General features: G+C 40.1%; 1 protein-coding gene across 1 annotated transcript; it reads left to right on the top strand.

The window, feature by feature from the left end:
- Positions 1 to 4,546: 4,546 nt before the first annotated feature.
- On the top strand, positions 4,547 to 19,259 carry LOC115010977 (immunoglobulin-like and fibronectin type III domain-containing protein 1). The gene is made up of 25 exons (XM_029435903.1): positions 4,547 to 4,634; positions 4,820 to 4,959; positions 5,066 to 5,165; positions 5,350 to 5,392; positions 5,515 to 5,683; positions 6,347 to 6,551; positions 6,972 to 7,244; positions 7,387 to 7,551; positions 8,144 to 8,416; positions 8,559 to 8,723; positions 8,832 to 9,272; positions 9,506 to 9,778; positions 9,921 to 10,280; positions 10,883 to 11,161; positions 12,145 to 12,269; positions 12,988 to 13,129; positions 13,259 to 13,552; positions 14,208 to 14,504; positions 16,728 to 16,907; positions 17,004 to 17,132; positions 17,363 to 17,671; positions 17,900 to 17,985; positions 18,121 to 18,313; positions 18,400 to 18,696; positions 18,772 to 19,259. Exons 1-25 carry the CDS (start codon positions 4,547 to 4,549, stop codon positions 19,146 to 19,148), a joined length of 5,403 nt encoding a protein of 1,800 aa, XP_029291763.1. The 3' UTR covers positions 19,149 to 19,259.
- Positions 19,260 to 19,570: the final 311 nt, after the last annotated feature.

Genomic DNA, 19,570 nt, shown 5'->3' with positions numbered 1-19,570 from the left:
TTATACTGCGTGTGTTACATAAGTAGTAACTGCTACCATCCCTTTATGAATACATTCTTAGAAGGCATACCAACTTCAAGGAAGACAGAAGATATCCGACAAAGCTTTTTACTGAAGCTCTTAACTGGTTGAATCAACACTTTTTGAATCCCAATTCGTTCATATAGTAGACGTTTTCTTCACTGCCTGTAATGCCAACAGGAACTAAGGAGCCTCAAGTCATAATAAATGGAATAAGTTGTCCCTTTAACCTGGCTCCACATACCAGTCTCCAAGCATAGCTGTATAAACATGGGTAGATGCAGTAGGCCTGGCAGTTTTATATGAGTAATGCAACATATGGCATAATGGCCATTAGAGATGCCTCGCTGAGGAAAGATTCCCCACCCGGTAATAAACTCATAACGACACCGATACAGGCAGATAAATATTAATGCATAAATATTAGGGCTGAAACCTTCTGTTGGTTGGTTAGTTGTTATATTCTTGTCGGCTTCCAGTGGTTCATTTACGCATATTCTTGCAGGTCGGGCGGTGCGGATTGGCTCTCATAACGGGTCGGGTGGGAACGGATATTGTTAAACCCTGACCTGCACATTACTACTTGATCAGAATTGAGATATTTCAATATGTTTGGTCTAAAAATATATATAACTGCAGGTGCATCACCCTGCGACAGGAAATCATATGAATATAGGGCATGTGTGGGCTGATCGTCTTTGATTCTGTTGTTATCATTTAAGTATAAAATAATAAAGTTAGAATCCTTTAATATGCGGAAAATACTGCAGCTTTATATGTTATTTATAATTCATTTAGGCTGCCAGGCGGAATGCACTTTGTCCACTCTGGCGGATCTAGTTTATCTCGAGATAGCGTGCAGGTTCCTTTTCACCCATCGACCAATCGATTGGTTGAAGAGTAGGTAGAAATGCTGTCAACCAAGATTTTCTTTGATTGACTGATTTGAATACTTTATGATGCAAAAATACACTAATATCTGGTCTTATCAATGTTACTAATGGCTATGTTCCCATTTGTATTTGCAGGTCCCCCTTTTGACAGTTAACTCTTGCCAAAATGTGGAAAAGGGAGAAGACCACAGGTCCCAAGACCAACAGAAGATGTACAGTACTGCAATCCCACCTTCCTCTTCAAATCCCTCTTTTCTGCTTATTGCAGTTCCATTTTACTGATTTAAGGAATAATCAAGTGGTCTGGTGTCCATTTATAGTAAAAAAAAACATAAAGCATTGTTTGTAAAGGGAAAAAACCTGCAATTAATGAAATTATTACACAGGGGAAAGTCACATAACACGACAAGAAAGTTGTCAATACAACCTTTTTGTATGTTTTATAACACTATTTGGCGTGATTATCTGTAATGAAAGCCTACATTAGGCTTTAACTTGAGCTGTGAAACTATTTAATTAGTGCATTATACAGTAAACCGTGTCCAAAGTTAATCAATCAACAAAAGTGTTGGAAAATGAGTTGCCACTAATCCTGACAAAACATAACATATTGCAGGAGTCAAGAAAATATTTATAGTTCCACACGGACAGGTTGATACATCAAGGCTTTAAACACTGAGAAACATGAAGTGCTTGGTGTATCACCAAAGTGAGTAATGATCAGGCTTCAAAACTGGAGAAATATGAGAGTCTGGTCCTTTTACATTTATAGTTAATAATGAATGGATGATTCATATTCATATGAAGGTATTAAAAGGTGTTGAAAACATTTGTTACTGTATCTTTTAATCTCATCGTCTTAAAGCTGTGACCCTGCTACAGACATGGGGACATGTATTTAAACATGCATTTGTAATAAAATAATCTATATTTTATGATAACAAAGGGTGGGTAGGGTAGTGATGAACTTGCAGTGAGTCTACACTTAAATCTCCCGCTCCTCGTGGTTTTAAGGAGCTTGATAGAGAGTTTGTCATTGTTTAATTGTCCGGCCCACCACTTTACTGTTTTGCTCTCACTGTCATAGCATTGTTTTCGGCTGCAGTGCGCACTGTACACTACCTTCTCATCACCAGACAGCAGACAGACACAGTTAAAGAGTAGCTGCAGCTGGTGAACATAGTGGAGAATTTAGCAGCTAAAGAGCCACATATTTTCCTCAGGAGTTGGTGGAGAGCAAAAACAGAGCTAAATTGGTTTTACATTCAACAGGTGGACTCACAAATGAATGATAGTGTTGCTCTGTAACTGCTGGATGTGTAAATAATAAACCGTTTGCTAACGAGTTGACCATATCAACTTGAAAAGGTGATAAAAATGTCAAGTGTGTTAAAAACTAGTTTTTTACGGCCCCCAAGAGTCCAAATAATCAGTTATTGCAGGTTTAAAGAAACTATAATTGAAGCAATTAAAGCATAACAGTTCATACGGCATCTGTAGGCAACGAAAGGTGAAAGCATTCACTCCAACCAACTGATGTACAGGATCTCTATTAACTTGTAAAATTCATTAAAACTATGCTCAACTGTCAAGCACTTCAAAAGTCAGTTGACTAAAAGGTCTTCGCTCTCAGGCTTCAGTGATAACCTGAGGATGAGAAGAAAACATCCCTAGATTAAGGTTGCCTGCCTGCCTGCTGCCCTTTCCTGTGACCCTCTCAGTGCTTCAGTTTATTCAGGCCTCTATGAGCTTTACTTTTCCCTTTCACATACTGCCTGACTGGGTCACTTCCAGCCTCTACGCCCGCCGTTTATTTCAGCCTCTCACTCAATTACTTCAGTCTCTCTCTCTTGCTTTTTTTCTATCTGTATCCATCAATCACATACACCTACACTTAATAATTGGATAATCAACTTTTCCACCAATATAAAAAAGGAAATGCCTGCAGGACATCACCCTTTAATTTCACAGAGGCAGCTAATAACAGTTTCTGTTGTACACGTATTTTGTGTATATATATATATATATATATATATATATATATATATATATATATATATATATATATATATATATATATATATATATATATATATATATATATATATATATATATATATATATATATATATATATATATATATATACACACACCATTTCATGTCCTACAGCTATAGCATAGCATTCACTCTTGTACTTTCTAACTGATCAAGTGTAATTTCTTTTCACCCAGGTTTCTCCCTCGTTCATCAATACATTCAGCGTTTTAATGAAGTGTCTGGCAACAAGTCAGGTAAAATGTCTGGGAGACAAACAGAAAATCTTTTGAGGTCTCCATGTACTACTGTACGTTTGCTTACAATACTAAGATACATCCCTTGTTATGAATAATGGATACAATATTGAATAATACATTAGGTATTATTGAATACAGTCTCTGCTTGTGGCCTGTCCTGCCTTTGTGTTGATGACATGAATGATCTATTTGCTACCTTGTCAAATCAGTCGCATGTTTGACAGGGTGGCGGTTCTCCTATTTTAGTCCTTGTCAAAATAATCATTAATCCCTGGATTACCGTGGTTCCTCATCGACTCCTGCCTGATCCTTTATCTTTGCACCTACAAAGCCTGATAAGAAAAAATGTTCAGCAGCAAAGCAGGTAGGCAGAGGATCACAGAGTGGATTTCATGCAAGGCCGTTTGAAACGCTTGAGTGGATTAATGTGCAGCGTATTCATTTAACTCTGTGGACACTGTATTGAATATGCATACTAGAGCTGAAACTATTAATACATCAATCAATTAGTCGATCTACGGCTGTTTTGATATTTGATTTGTCGTTTTAAATCATTTAAAAAAATACATTTGTGTTAGCATTTCCCATATTTCAAGCTTCTCCAATGTGATCATTTGCTGCTTTTCTCTGTTTTATATCATTTTAATTGGAATCTCTTTGCTCTATAAAATGTTAAATGGTCCAAAACCAAACGATCAGTAGAGAAGATAATTGGAGGATTAAGTGATCATGAAAAAAATAGTTAATTGCAGCCCTGATTTGTACTTTGTAGTATCCGAATGTACATAATGTTCAACATATAGGCCGATGTAATGCTCTTACACTGCATCTGTTGTAAAAGGTTGTACTGTGCCATTAAAAAAAGAGGCACCCTAAAATGTTTGTACGTGTGAAGAAGTGCAACATTAAATGATGTTTTAGATCAGATTGTTGCTGATCACTTCTGCTGTACATCATGTACTGTATCCAAGAGGTACAGAGCGACTTCTGCCACATTAACTTTATTTGACTTTAGCAAGAGCATTACATTTCACAAAAGCTCCTACACACTCACACACACACACACACACACACACATACAACGCATCACTGGGAATATGTTTGACATCCCTGACATCTGCTGGTGGCAAAAAATAAATCTACCAAAAGCAGCACTCCCCACTTGTTCTGAATAATTATTTTAAATCAGACTGGGATGGTGATTTTGTTGCGTTTACTTTGGTTTTGAATTTCAGGTTAAAAAGTACTTTGCTCATAACTAAATATTTCCTTTTCTTATCATTTTTGCTGGCTTGGTTTAGTTGTCATCCGGACAAGATCTAAGACTCCTGGAGTGATGATTACGCAGTTTGTAGTAGACATACCAGAGGGGAAAAGCACCCCAGATTTCCAGAGTAAACCTATCCCAGTAACCATCAAGGAAGGTGGGTTTCATTATAACACAGCATTGAAACTGATTTATTTATGCAATTGTACAATCACTTATAAGGTCGTGCATGACTATAAATAACTGTAAATAATCAAAGAAACAAAGTAAAGTAGATTAGTTTCACAGCACCTTCTTTCTGACATAAAAAGGACAATAAAGATATTTCCATGGATCCTTTAGGGACATTGGCTGTTTTCAAGGTCATGGTGAACGGGGATCCAAAGCCAGAGGTGACATGGAGAAGAACTAAAGGGCCTACTACAGACAAGGCTAAATTCCAGTGTAAATATGATGAATCAACTGGAGAGCATATATTACAGGTGAGCGACTAAATGATTTCACAAACAGTAGTTACTGCTCACACTGAGTGTTTAATCAGTAAAACTGTACTTAACTTGTCATTTTGCATGTTATTTGTATTTCTAGATTGTCAAAGTGTCTGGCGAGGAATCAGACACATACAAATGCTATGCTGCCAACGAATACGGCAAAGCTGTCTGCTCAACATCATTAAATGTGATTGAGGGTAAGAGTAAAGTATTGGTTTGGTGTCAGGGAGTCTGTAGCTGGCATTGTTTCTTTGTATGTTTTTAATTATTGAAAATAATCTTTCCCAGTGTGTAGTAGTTCCCCTGTAGCTTTATCTGACTTGAAATCTACAGTATTGCTGTAAAAGACTAACAAACTTGAGCTGAATTTGCTGCTTTCAGTTGGGAAAAATCCATCAGACTTCCGAAAAATGCTGCGGAGAAGGTAAGAAAACAGATTTCATGATATTAAAATATCTAACCAGATATGTCTGCACATGTGGGAATTGTATCGCTGTTATTTATTTGGCCATAAAACGTATTTCCATATTTGCCTAATACCTTTAGTAAAGTAGAGGAGAAAGCGGAAAGTGATGAAAGATTCTGGGACGCGATGCTGAACGCCGACAGGAAAGAGTACGAGCGCATTTGTAATGAGTTTGGTGTTGCAGACTTTCATTCGATTCTTAAGAAACTGGAAGACAAGAAGAAGGAGAGGGCGCAAAATAAGTGTAAGGTATGAAAACTTCTACTAGGTACGTCAGCTCTCAAAGAAGATGCATTACGTCCAGCTAAATCATCCCTACAGTTCTTAACTAGCTATGATGGATGAGTCCTCATTTCACACAAGACTAACTCATTCTGAATACTCACCAAACCTTGTGATGACTTCAAATCAGTTCAAATAAAAACTGCATGTGAAATATTTACTACTCCCGTCATCTCATTAATTCTGAATCTCTCAATCCCAAGATGTCTCCGACTCCCAACTTAATTAGATGTTTCCATCTCTCTTCAGTATCAGAAAGCAGGTATAATTATGTGCTGTGCTTCGTTAGAGCTGGAAATTGAGCTTAAAGTTGCACTGAGAGACAGATGAAGATCTCTTAAGCTGTGGAGTTCTTTTCACAGTATTACGCCGACTGACTGTAATCACTCCCTTTTTGCTATATAGTGAGTTTTATTTACAATCTATTATTTTAGTTTGGAGTGTCGCAAATCCAAATACTGGGTGTGTAATTTATGCATTGTGTAGTGCCCTCAAATATTCCCAGGTGAAGCAAAAATAAATAGATTCAAATGGCACGTATTGTTGATTTGATTTAAATGGATGAATGAAAGGATATTTTCCTTAGTCGTCATGTGAGAGTTTTATTAGTCTCCTCTGTGTACTTGGTAGGGTGGTGTCATTCCCTGTGATGAAGATGCAAAAGAGAAACACCTGAAGAGCCATAAGAATGCTGCGAGGACCAATGATTTTAATGTCAAGGGCCTGATGCAAAAAGGCACGAGGCGCCAACAAGTGGATGAAGAGGACAACCTCCTCGACGCCGGGCTGAAGCTGGTGGACGAAGAGGTCAACCGTCTCTATGCAGAGTTTACACGTAGGTTCAAGAAAGGAACAGTGGCTGGGATCTAAAACGTTTTTAAAATGAGTGTCCATCGAGTGTGTCCATCGAGTGTATCCATCGAGTGTGTCCATCGAGTGTATCCATCGAGTGTGTCCATCGACTGTGTCCATCGACTGTATCCATCGAGTGTGTCCATCGACTGTGTCCATCGACTGTGTCCATCGACTGTGTCCAATATCTGAAAGAAACTAATTTCAAAGGTTTTGTCCCGTAGTGAAATTTCTTTCCTAGTTAATCTATAATGACGCAACTCCCTGCTTTAGCTAATTGAATGATTGGAAAGGTCCGTACACACACACACACACACACACACAAACACTAATTGTTAGTAGCTTTGTGTAACAAACTGAATAGATGGCTAGGTTCACTGACTTCTTTGTGTTGCTTTTACAGTTTCCAATGTGGACTTTGTTATCAAAATTCAGGAGCTTAAAGCTCAAGAAAGAGATGATGCTCTCTTTGCGTGTGTCCTGACTCACCCGCTACCCAGGATCACATGGATGGGTAAGAGCAGCGCCTTGGAGGACGGAGAGAAATACAGCATAAACGTGTCAGAACACAAACTGATCCACCGGCTGCTGATCAAGGACTGCAACCAGCTGGACAATGGCATCTATTCAGCCGTGGCTGGCATTACGTCCTGCAGTGCCCGCCTGGTTGTTCAAGGTAACGCCTTACAGCATAATACATCAATAACCAATTTGTCACTGTGCACGAAAGTGATCCTAATTGCTGCCATAGTTATGAACGATGAGTTTCCCAAATAAATGAGAGTCTAGTGTCATGTATGCATTTCATTTCCTCTAAGCTGAGGGTGACCCTGCATCTGCTGGGAGACCTCGTAAAACTACCGTCGGTGGTGGAGCACAGATTGACCTTGAGGAGGTGGCCAGAGAGCAGCAAATTAAAAACCGAGAAGAGATGGAGAAGATGGTGGACGAAGAGGTCAACCGTCTCTATGCAGAGTTTACACGTAGGTTCAAGAAAGGAACAGTGGCTGGGATCTAGACGTTTTTTTAATTTATTTTTATAATCAAAAAATCCGGTTGTCCGAGTGTATCCATCGAGTGTGTCCATCGTGTGTGTCCATCGAGTGTGTCCATCGAGTGTGTCCATCGAGTGTGTCCACCGAGTGTGTCCACCGAGTGTGTCCACCGAGTGTGTCCATCGAGTGTGTCCACCGAGTGTGTCCACCGAGTGTGTCCACCGAGTGTGTCCATCGAGTGTGTCCACCGAGTGTGTCCTTCGAGTGTGTCCATCGAGTGTGTCCATCGAGTGTGTCCATCGAGTGTGTCCATCGAGTGTCCATCGAGTGTGTCCATCGAGTGTGTCCAATATCTGAAAGAAACTAATTTCAAAGGTTTTGTCCCGTAGTGAAATTTCTTTCCTAGTTAATCTATAATGACGCAACTCCCTGCTTTAGCTAATTGAATGATTGGAAAGGTCCGTACACACACACACACACACACACACACACAAACACACACACACTAATTGTTAGTAGCTTTGTGTAACAAACTGAATAGATGGCTAGGTTCACTGACTTCTTTGTGTTGCTTTTACAGTTTCCAATGTGGACTTTGTTATCAAAATTCAGGAGCTTAAAGCTCAAGAAAGAGATGATGCTCTCTTTGCGTGTGTCCTGACTCACCCGCTACCCAGGATCACATGGATGGGTAAGAGCAGCGCCTTGGAGGACGGAGAGAAATACAGCATAAACGTGTCAGAACACAAACTGATCCACCGGCTGCTGATCAAGGACTGCAACCAGCTGGACAATGGCATCTATTCAGCCGTGGCTGGCATTACGTCCTGCAATGCCCGCCTGGTTGTTCAAGGTAACGCCTTACAGCATAATACATCAATAACCAATTTGTCACTGTGCACGAAAGTGATCCTAATTGCTGCCATAGTTATGAGCGATGAGTTTCCCAAATAAATGAGAGTCTAGTGTCATGTATGCATTTCATTTCCTCTAAGCTGAGGGTGACCCTGCATCTGCTGGGAGACCTCGTAAAACTACCGTCGGTGGTGGAGCACAGATTGACCTTGAGGAGGTGGCCAGAGAGCAGCAAATTAAAAACCGAGAAGAGATGGAGAAGATGGTGGACGAAGAGGTCAACCGTCTCTATGCAGAGTTTACACGTAGGTTCAAGAAAGGAACAGTGGCTGGGATCTAGACGTTTTTTTAATTTATTTTTATAATCGAAAAATCCGGTTGTCCGAGTGTATCCATCGAATGTGTCCATCGAGTGTGTCCATCGACTGTATCCATGGAGTGTGTCCATGGAGTGTGTCCATCGAGTGTGTCCATGGAGTGTGTCCATCGAGTGTGTCCATCGAGTGTGTCCATCGAGTGTGTCCTTCGAGTGTGTCCATCGAGTGTGTCCATCGAGTGTGTCCATGGAGTGTGTCCATGGAGTGTGTCCATGGAGTGTGTCCATGGAGTGTGTCCTTCGAGTGTGTCCATCAAGTGTGTCCTTCGAGTGTGTCCATGGAGTGTGTCCATCGAGTGTGTCCATCGAGTGTGTCCATCGAGTGTGTCCATGGAGTGTGTCCATGGAGTGTGTCCTTCGAGTGTGTCCATCGAGTGTGTCCATCGAGTGTGTCCATCGAGTGTGTCCTTCGAGTGTGTCCATCGAGTGTGTCCATCGAGTGTGTCCATCGAGTGTGTCCATCGAGTGTCCATCGAGTGTGTCCATCGAGTGTGTCCAATATCTGAAAGAAACTAATTTCAAAGGTTTTGTCCCGTAGTGAAATTTCTTTCCTAGTTAATCTATAATGATGCAACTCCCTGCTTTAGCTAATTGAATGATTGGAAAGGTCCGTACACACACACACACACACACACACACACTGTTAGTAGCTTTGTGTAACAAACTGAATAGATGGCTAGGTTCACTGACTTCTTTGTGTTGCTTTTACAGTTTCCAATGTGGACTTTGTTATCAAAATTCAGGAGCTTAAAGCTCAAGAAAGAGATGATGCTCTCTTTGCGTGTGTCCTGACTCACCCACTACCCAGGATCACATGGATGGGTAAGAGCAGCGCCCTGGAGGACGGAGAGAAATACAGCATAAACGTGTCAGAACACAAACTGATCCACCGGCTGCTGATCAAGGACTGCAACCAGCTGGACAATGGCATCTATTCAGCCGTGGCTGGCATTACGTCCTGCAATGCCCGCCTGGTTGTTCAAGGTAACGCCTTACAGCATAATACATCAATAACCAATTTGTCACTGTGCACGAAAGTGATCCTAATTGCTGCCATAGTTATGAACGATGAGTTTCCCAAATAAATGAGAGTCTAGTGTCATGTATGCATTTCATTTCCTCTAAGCTGAGGGTGACCCTGCATCTGCTGGGAGACCTCGTAAAACTACCGTCGGTGGTGGAGCACAGATTGACCTTGAGGAGGTGGCCAGAGAGCAGCAAATTAAAAACCGAGAAGAGATGGAGAAGATCTTTGCAGCCGTAAAAGAAAAACACGGGGAAGGACAACTGAAAGGAGAAAAGACATTAACCACAAGTGGAAGAGATGGTGAAATAAGTGCAGTCGGTGGACCAGGAAGAGATGGCACAGAAACCAAATTAGAGGTTTCAGGGTGTGTTACACAAGAAGGAGTGAAACTGACAGTAGATCGCCCCAAGAAAAAGAAACACACCAGATCTGGTCAAGAGGATTTTGACAAGGTAACAGGTAAAGTCGATCTATGCCTAACAATGCATTTCCACCGTCAGCACTGCAGTGAGTAATCAGTCAGAAGTGGTTCAAATGTTTATGATTAAAACATGCAGACTTGCTGCTACTTCACTTTTGTCATTTCAAAAGAGGTTCAAGAGTGAATTAGTTTATCACATGATTGGTTGTCAGCTTCAGGATTATCTCACCGCCAAATGATCAGCTGTTTACCTCCTAATTCAGATGGAAATAAAGACTCTACTGGGGCCGTCAGACGGCGAAAGCACACAAGGAAGGTCCCACGGAAACAAAATGCATCTGGTAAGAAACAGCAGGGAACATATTGACTGAATGGAGAAACTGTAGCGCAGTTACCCCCTCAACATTAGTCACACGTGTATCAGATATGTTAGCCTACATAGAAGAAACTGTCTTCACTACTGCAAATGTTCACCCAACTGGTGGAGAAATGTTTTAAATGTTTTAAAAGATAAACTTGTGAAGTAGCATGATGATATGAAAACAAGATGGCAAAGCTGTACATGATGCAGGTAAGCAAAGAGTTCTTGTCCTCAGTCGGGTGTGAACTCAGTCTCTACTCCTTGTTGCTCTGCTTCCAGAGCAAGATCCAAATGGACTAGCAAGTGACAACGTAGCGAGGGAAGATGAAGCACGTTACGATGACGAAAGTGACGATGAAGAAAGTGACGATGAAGAAAGTGACGATGAAGAAAGTGACGATGAAGAAAGTGACGGTGAAGAAAGTACCGACGATGAAAGTGACGAAGACAGTTACGATAAAGAAAGGGGCAGTGGTGAGATTGAGGACTCTGCTGGCCAGCTCAAGCGCTCAAGTTGTTCAAAGCGAAGGAAGCGGAAAGCAAAGAAAGCAGTCAATGGTAGGAGATTACTGCATGTAGTTTGAGATGATGGCCAGAAACTATAATGTTTGGATCTTCAGCTCCCTGTGGCAGTTCATATTGTTCCACAACTTGTTCTGGGATATATGAAATATTCTCGTGTATAGGCTTGTTCTAGCTTTAACGGCACGATTTTCAATTATCCACACATACTGTATAACTCATTATTGTAATCATCTTTTGGGCACCTTCTCAGATTGTTATAACGCTATCATTTCAGTTACTGTGCGTTTGTACATTTCATTGTTAGTTATTTAGGTTATTTTTTTTAAAGGTGTAAGTACATGTCCTGAAGACCACAATGAGTGGGATGAGGCAACTGAAAAGGCAACTGAAAAGGCAACTGGCAAAGCCAAACGTTCAAGGCGTAAAAGACGACGCCCACTGATAGAAGATGTGGTGATTGGTAAGTAACCTAAATCCTGAATCACAGGAGGGTCTGCAGCTGGATGCATCTGTTGATCCGCTAATCAAATAATAAATGCATTCATCTTTTCAGTGCTACTTTACACATCACTAAGTATACCTGCTTAGAATACCTGCATGTATACCTGCTTGGATCTGTATGTATTTATGACATTTCTGCATTTTATTTTGACTTGAGAGCTTGAAACGTTATGCAGCCACCACAAACTAAAAGCTTTATAAAAGATAATCATTACTCAACCATAACATGCAGTACAATAACTGTATGTATAACAGTGTTTGCTACTTTGGCACAGCAGGAAGCCTGACCAGGAGCAGTTTTGTCATCTTCTCTTGCTATGATATGAGTATTCCACATTTATTTGGCTAGAAAGAGTCAATATTTTTGAAAATATTGTAACAGAAGAGAACAAAAACTGAAAAACTATCTGAAAATAAATAATAATAAGTTTATGTTTGAACCTTTCATTTCTATCATTGCTGTTGATGCAAGTGAAAATAGTCATTGCCTAACTGTTGGCTGTTATGTGTGTTAGATCCAGGGGTTCATTTCATCTGCGGTTTTTCTGATGTCAGTGCCATCATCAATGAGTCTGCCGAGTTAACATGTAAGCTCAGCAGTGAAGATTGTGAGGGAGCCTGGTTCAGAGACGGCAGAAAGGTTAGTCGTGAAGGTCAAACTCATCATTTTCTTGGTTAATGTGTCGGTGTCCATCAAGAAGAAAGGAGAAATAATTCAAGGATAGCTCCTGCATGGCTGCTGAAATACACAGCAAAACACAATCTCAACACCTCTGGTTTAATTCCTTTTCTGATGCATCAGGGGAAATATAAGCATTAACAAAGTGACGCCTACATCAGGGGTTCCAACTTTGACTGACTTTCTTTAAATTAATTCGTAATAATAATTTCGGAGTGCATGCCACGGGATTTACCCCCGGTGAAGTTCACTTCCCTGGGAGAAATGTTCCACGACTTCATAACTTTGGATGAAGTTGCGCTGGTAATGGAGTCGCCACAGGTTCAGCCGTCAAACCAAAATTAAAAACACGCATTAAAGGTTCTCTGTTTTGACGCAAAAAACTATTTTGGTAAAATTAAATTGTTCATATTTGCCTGTTTAGGTGCAATTATATCATCAATTGTTTTGTGGCCTCCACTGTCAAAGCGCATTTAACGGATTGAGTTTGAACTAATGAACAGGTTGGGTGTGTAAGGACACTAAATGGCGTATCATACATCATGTAACTCAAACATTTGGCAGATGTTTAGACACAACAGGGACGCACACAGAGCACTTTTGGCTGATTTGAATTATTAATTAGACTTTGTTGCTTGACATTTGTTTATTTTCATTCGTCTGCCCCTTTTCCTATCAGATATCCCCAGATGACAACTTCAGTGTCACTAAAGATGGTGCCATCCATAAATTAGTCATAATCAGGTGCGAGGAAGAGCACTCTGGGAAATACCGCTTTGAGGCAGACAGTCGCAAAACAGAGGCGATGATCAACGTTAAAGGTTTGACAGTTTGTCGCGATAACAATATTGATTTGATATTACGCAGTACAACCGGAAAATATGTACGTTTACAGGTGAAAGGTCAGAATCAGATCACAGTTAAATACTCCGACTGGCCCATTTTTGTAGATCCCCCAAGGTTTGACCCTGAATACCTCATCGCTTTCACTGAGCCTGTGACAGTTAAAGCGGGGCACAACGCCATCTTCAAACTGCACTTTCTTGGCCATGAACCCATAAAGATTAAGTGGTACAGCGAGGGAGAAGAGCTTCTAGATGACAACAATACGAAGATAGAGAAATCTGCAAGTCACAGCCGCTTGCTCCTGAGCAGGTGCCAGAGGAAGGACACGGGAGAGATCAAGATTAAGCTCAAGAACGAACACGGCTTCATTGAGGCAATTTCCCAGTTAATTGTGCTAGGTGAGTGAATGAAAGCACAATGCAGAAATTCAATAAAGAAAAATCTCTATCACCATCTTTTTCTTATGCTCTACATAACACAACAACAACAACGTTGGACCACTTCAAAGGAAATAATTAACTCAACATCCAACTCCTTCAGGAAAAATCTAATTTTTAGAGGTGCCAAAGGAGGTGATTTGTGCAGCACGCTGTGTAGTAAGAAGTAATTTGCTCTTGTAAGATCTTAAGAACACCAACCAGCGGTGTCATAAAATGCTTCATAGCTCATCCACATAATTGTAAAAAAAATCAAGCCAGTAAGTTCTGTATCAGGTGAATATGGAGCCTCATCTCACCGAGGCCCATCTGTGCCTGGACAGATGTAGCTGCACTGCAGCTCTACAGTAATACTGACAGGAGGAGAAAAAAAGCAGCATCCCTGTTGGTGATAATGTGACAGGTTAAAGATTTGTTTTGAAAATATATTCAGTGCTTAACAAAAGTTATTATGTTCAAACCCCTGCCATCGCTGAAAGCATCAAAACTGTCAAATTTTACCGTGATTATCTCTCAATGGAAAAGCCGTTTCCCGTTGTATAAATGCACGTTCACACATAATTATTTAGGAAAGGTTTTCAAGCTTTAACAAACACTTTTTTTAATGATGTTTCAGACAAACCCACTTCGCCCCTGGGTCCTGCAGAGGTAACCGAGGGCTCAGCTACATGTATTGAATTTAAGTGGAGGCCTCCGAAGAATGACGGCGGCTCACCAGTGATCAACTACATAATGGAGCGACGGCAGGTGGGACGAAACACCTGGAAGAAATTAGGGGAAATCCCAGGTGTGTCCAGCTACCGCGATACAGACGTGGACCATGGAAGGAAATATTGTTACCGTATCCGGGCAGTGACTGCGGAGGGTACAAGTGAAGTGATGGAAACTGATGAAATTCAAGCCGGCACACTTGGTGAGCCAAAGTGGTATTTGTGTGTATATCAGTTTGAAGCTAAAACTCCTAAAAGAACGAGAATGTAATAGATGATAAACTGCACCTAATGAGCTTTCACTTTGTGTTTAATGTCAGTTAAACATAAGTGAACACTTGACAAAAAGTCCACTTAAACACATTATTCTCTTAACACTACCATTAAATCCCAAATTCAACCACAATAGCAAACTGATGACAATGAAATCAAAAAGGTATAACAATAAGCATACACTACGGTCACTTTCATCGTCTAAAAACACAGCAAAGGGCTAAATAAAGTGAGGCAGTGGCACTGTCCTTGATACTGGTTAGGAAACCTTGCACGTCAAGACTGCATGGCAACTGACACTCGGTTTTAGATCTATGAATATGTAACAAACAGGAAGTCTCAACTATTTAAGCCTCCTGATTGGCACAACAGTCAACGAATAAAAAGCCAGCAGAAAAGGCAAATGGTCACAACAAGCAAAAAAGCAACAGAAAATAAAGACGGGCACTTACTTATTGAGGTGTTCTTGAAAGAACGCTCCACCCACCAGCCCTTCCTTTATGGAGTCAATGTGTTGAAGGAGGCCAGTCTAACTCCGCAGAAACGATCCACAGTTGTCGCTGTTGGAAAACAGTGACATTAAGTTTGGATAGTAGCATTTAACTATTGCTGTTAACACACAACCAGTTGTACATCTTACATCAGTCCATCTGCAGATCAATCAACAGAGTTGTGAGTCTCCACTCCTAAAAAAATATTTTATATAAATTGATATTTCCATTAAACTACTGGACTAAGGATCATTGTCAGTACAAAACAACAACAAAAAACACAGTCTCATTCATCAAACATTTTCTGCCTTTAGTTGAGCAAGCAAGCAAAAAAAACACAAAATAAAATAAATAAACATAAAAAGATAAAAACATTCATCATGACTGAAAACTTCAGAGCATTCTCGTCTTTAACAAGATTCAGCAACTTAAGAGTTTTAATCTTTCCAATGGTTCAAAATGGACTTCGTCTTAAAGTATCTACATACATAAAACACAATGTTGGCAACAAAGTAACTGTAAACTGTAAACAGCATATATAATATATATAATATATATATATATATATATATTATATAGTATAATATGGAATAATATACTAGCAGTTTCTAACTAACAGTTACCAAATATCAACATGCTAATATCTAAATTATATTATTTATTTGTTTTAAAACATGTAGGGCATACTCAACAACAAAACATAATACATTTAAAAAATAAAAATAAAAGCAATAATAATGATATTTTAAACAATTAAAATCTACATACATTAATCCATCCTAACATTTTTAAATTTGAGACTTAAGCACTAATTAAATAGGGGAAGGAGGTTAGCTACAGAGCTATGCTAGCTATGTTAGCTATGCTAGCTATGTTAGCTTTTCTCAAACCAAACTTTAAAAAACACTTTTTTAAAAACACTGTTTGGAAGACGTTTCAAGATTATTCAAAGACGTTAATATTAACCTGTAACGTCTTTTATCCGATGGTGTTTTACTAATATCCCAAGTTGAGTTAGCGGTTTCAAAGCCCGCCCAGCAGGGTGTGCGGCTGCGGTTCCACTTCACTCCCCAACACGCAGGTGTGGTTCAGGCCAATTAAGGGCAGGTGTGCAGCAGGTGAACAAAAATAACTAGAATAAATCTTATGAAACAAATACGAGAGGACCATGTCTTCAAGTGTCCCAGATAAGACATGAGTTCAGACGTCATTAATTTAATTATTCACAAACAAACGTTATGTGAAAAAGACATATTTGATCAGTGCCATTACCGCCCCCTGCTGTGCTGCTTTGCTCATTACATTATTGATTAATTAGTCAAATTTAGGTCAAATTGCTTTATTATGTTTTATTTTTTATCCACAGCCCAAAACTCCAACATTACACTTTTTTTCAATTTACAATGTCAAATACAAGCTGCACATTTTCACACTTGAGAAACAATACAAATATTGTGCTTGATAAATGCTTTCATTCATTAATCAGTCAGCATTTTATTTGATGATTGATTGATTTTGCTGTCATTCAATTAATCAATCAGAGAGGTTTATCCATCCAGCACAGGGCTAATATAACATTATGTCTGATGTTAAAACAGTTTTCTTCCTTTGCAAAAGTCTCTATGACTACAACCTTTACCATTTTGTTTTTGCATGTTCCAGCTTTTCCCGGCCCTCCAGCGCATCCAAAGGTGGTCAGCGCCTATGACGACTGCATCAACCTTTCCTGGGCTTCACCAAGTAAAACAGGAGGTTCACGTATCCTGGGTTATATTTTGGAGAAACGCAAGAAGGGGAGTAATCTCTGGGCCGTTGTCAATGCCATGGATGAACTAATAAAAGGTCTGCCATTTTTATTTGACTGTAGTTCAATCTGATGGCATTGAAGACCATAACACTGATGTTTTGTTGTTGTTGTTTCTCTGAAATTACTTCCAGAAAAGAAATATGCAGTGAAAGATGTTGTGGCAAGAATGGAATATGAATTCAGAGTCACTGCCATAAACCTCTCTGGAGTTGGTGAATTCAGTAACCCCTCCGAGTTTGTTTTTGCACGGGATCCAAAGCGTAAGTGTTGCAACTGTTCTCCCATGTTACACTCAACTATAAACAAAAGTTTGCGCAAAATATATTCATGTACACATCGTAAATGCATGTGATATTAAAAAGATTGACCTAATAATGTGCAACATGTGATATTCATTGATGTTAAAATTGACTACGTTTATTACGAATTCTAATATTTTATCTGATTTGAACTGTTTGAATCTAAATAGTTTAATGTTGTGTATCACTAGAGCCTCCTGGTAGAGTTACAAGCCTGAAGGTGACAGAAACTTCTCACACCCACTTTGTCCTGACTTGGACCAAACCTGAGGATAAACCAGGGATACATGATGAGGCAAAGGGATATTTTGTTGAGATTCGGCGTGCAGATTGCATTGAATGGTGCCGTTGTAATACCACGCTCATCATTACGACTTCCTTCAGTGTGAAAGGCCTCAAGCACATGGACATGTACTGGGTGAGAGTGATTTCGACTAATGATGGAGGACAGAGTGCTCCCGAGGAGCTAGCCAACTACGTCCTTGTAATGCCCTCACCTGGTACGTTAATACTTGTTAGAAATGTAATATGTTGCGGGTTAGCAGCTCTGCATTAACATTTTGAACAAAGTCTAAGAGGGGGAAATGTGTGCTTGTCTACTTGGATGTTAACAGAAATATTGTCAGGGTACTGAATCGTAGACCTCCCATTTCTTACTCTTTAAAACGAACCTTGTGAAGTTAAAGATTGTCCAAAGCACTTGTCATTGTTTGTGCTCGTTATTCCAGTGAGGCCAAAGTTCACAAACCACAAAATGAGGAGCTTCATGGTGGTGAAGGCAGGGAACTCTGTCAGGATCACAGTGAACTTTGAGGTAACATTTAAACTTTTGCTTTATTATCAGTAACATGCTGAGACAAACTGTAGTTTTGCAAAACTAAACGGGAGGGAAACGCATAGGATATGTTCAGGCCTGACAGTACTCAAGACATTACTAATGTTTTTACAGGCCTCCCCACTGCCACATATGATGTGGCTGAAGGACAATGTGCCAGTGACAAAGCGAGTTACAATCAGTAACTCTGATGGCTCATCCCAGCTGCTGATCCCCTCGTCTGAGCGCTCTGATACTGGCATCTACTCCATTTTAGTGAAAAATCTTGCAGGACAGGAGACATTCAGTACAGAGGTCAGAGTCACAGGTAAAACTTAGATAATGACTATGTATATTTTACAACGTCAAAGACATGTTAACTGGATGAGACAGTAAGACTGATTGTGGTTACAGATGATCCAAAGCCTCCTGGACCGGTAGAACTGGAGGAAAATGTGCCTGGTATGGTGACAGTGATCTGGGAGCCGTCTCCTGATGAGAAACGCGATGACCGCCTCCATTACACAGTAACCAAACTGGACTCTACCAAACGCACATGGACCACAGTGGCTGACAGACTCTTCAATAACAAGTTCACGGTCTGCAACATCATGCACGGGAGGGAATATAATTTCCGGGTGTATGCCAAAAACGACATGGGCATATCTGAACCGTCAGAGTCACCAACCTGTGGGAAGGAGAAGAAGAAAGGTGCGTTTGTGAATCTCAAACAACCTCCGATATTCACAAGAGTAATCAAATCTTACTGTTTCTCATTTCTCGTAGAAAAATTCATGGTGAGCGTACCGACCAGAAAGGATTGCGATTTGCGATGTGCTCCAACCTTTGTTGTACCGTTGAAGCTTCACACTGCACCCAAAGGCTATGAATGCTATATGAGCTGTGCAGTGAAGGGAAATCCCAAACCTCGTGTCACGTGGTATCGGAATTACGTCAGCCTGAACACTAATACCAACTATTACATCACCAACACCTGTGGAGTTTGCTCCATGTTAATTCTCCACGTAGGCCCCAAAGACATGGGGGAGTATACCATCACTGCAGAGAACGCCCTCGGACGGGCTGAGTGCTCCACTGTCCTCAGTGTCAGAGGTGAGAGAGAAACACACCTGCACTTTAAGTCAAAGGAAGGATGGATTTAAAAAAAATCAAAACATACTTAATGATGCTAAATCATTACATCTCTCTTCCATACAGAGTGAAGACACTAAAGGCCCCACAATATGAGCAGCTTTAGATCTTATACATGATGTTTGAGTTGAAGTGCTGCTTTGATGTAGTGCAACATTTACAATAGAAAATAAATGTTGTATTAATTAGACTGCTAATAAAATGTTTAACATTTCTCAAATAAAACACTGTTTTTGGTGGTTTGGTGGAGTTTTCTGTCTCGTGATTCAAATAAGAAAATCAATGCATAGCATGGAGATAGTTGTGGTTGGACGTCATCTTTTTTCCAGCTGATTGTTAACATAGTAGCAGAGCAGCTTGTGAAACTGTATTCATTTTACAGCAGACACGTAACACTAATGATACTACGGATCTGATTCTTGATTGAGCATCT

Source organism: Cottoperca gobio, chromosome 7 (assembly GCF_900634415.1).
Source record: "Cottoperca gobio chromosome 7, fCotGob3.1, whole genome shotgun sequence".
NCBI classification, from domain to species: domain Eukaryota; kingdom Metazoa; phylum Chordata; class Actinopteri; order Perciformes; family Bovichtidae; genus Cottoperca; species Cottoperca gobio.
This window is presented reverse-complemented; position numbering and strand designations above follow the sequence as displayed.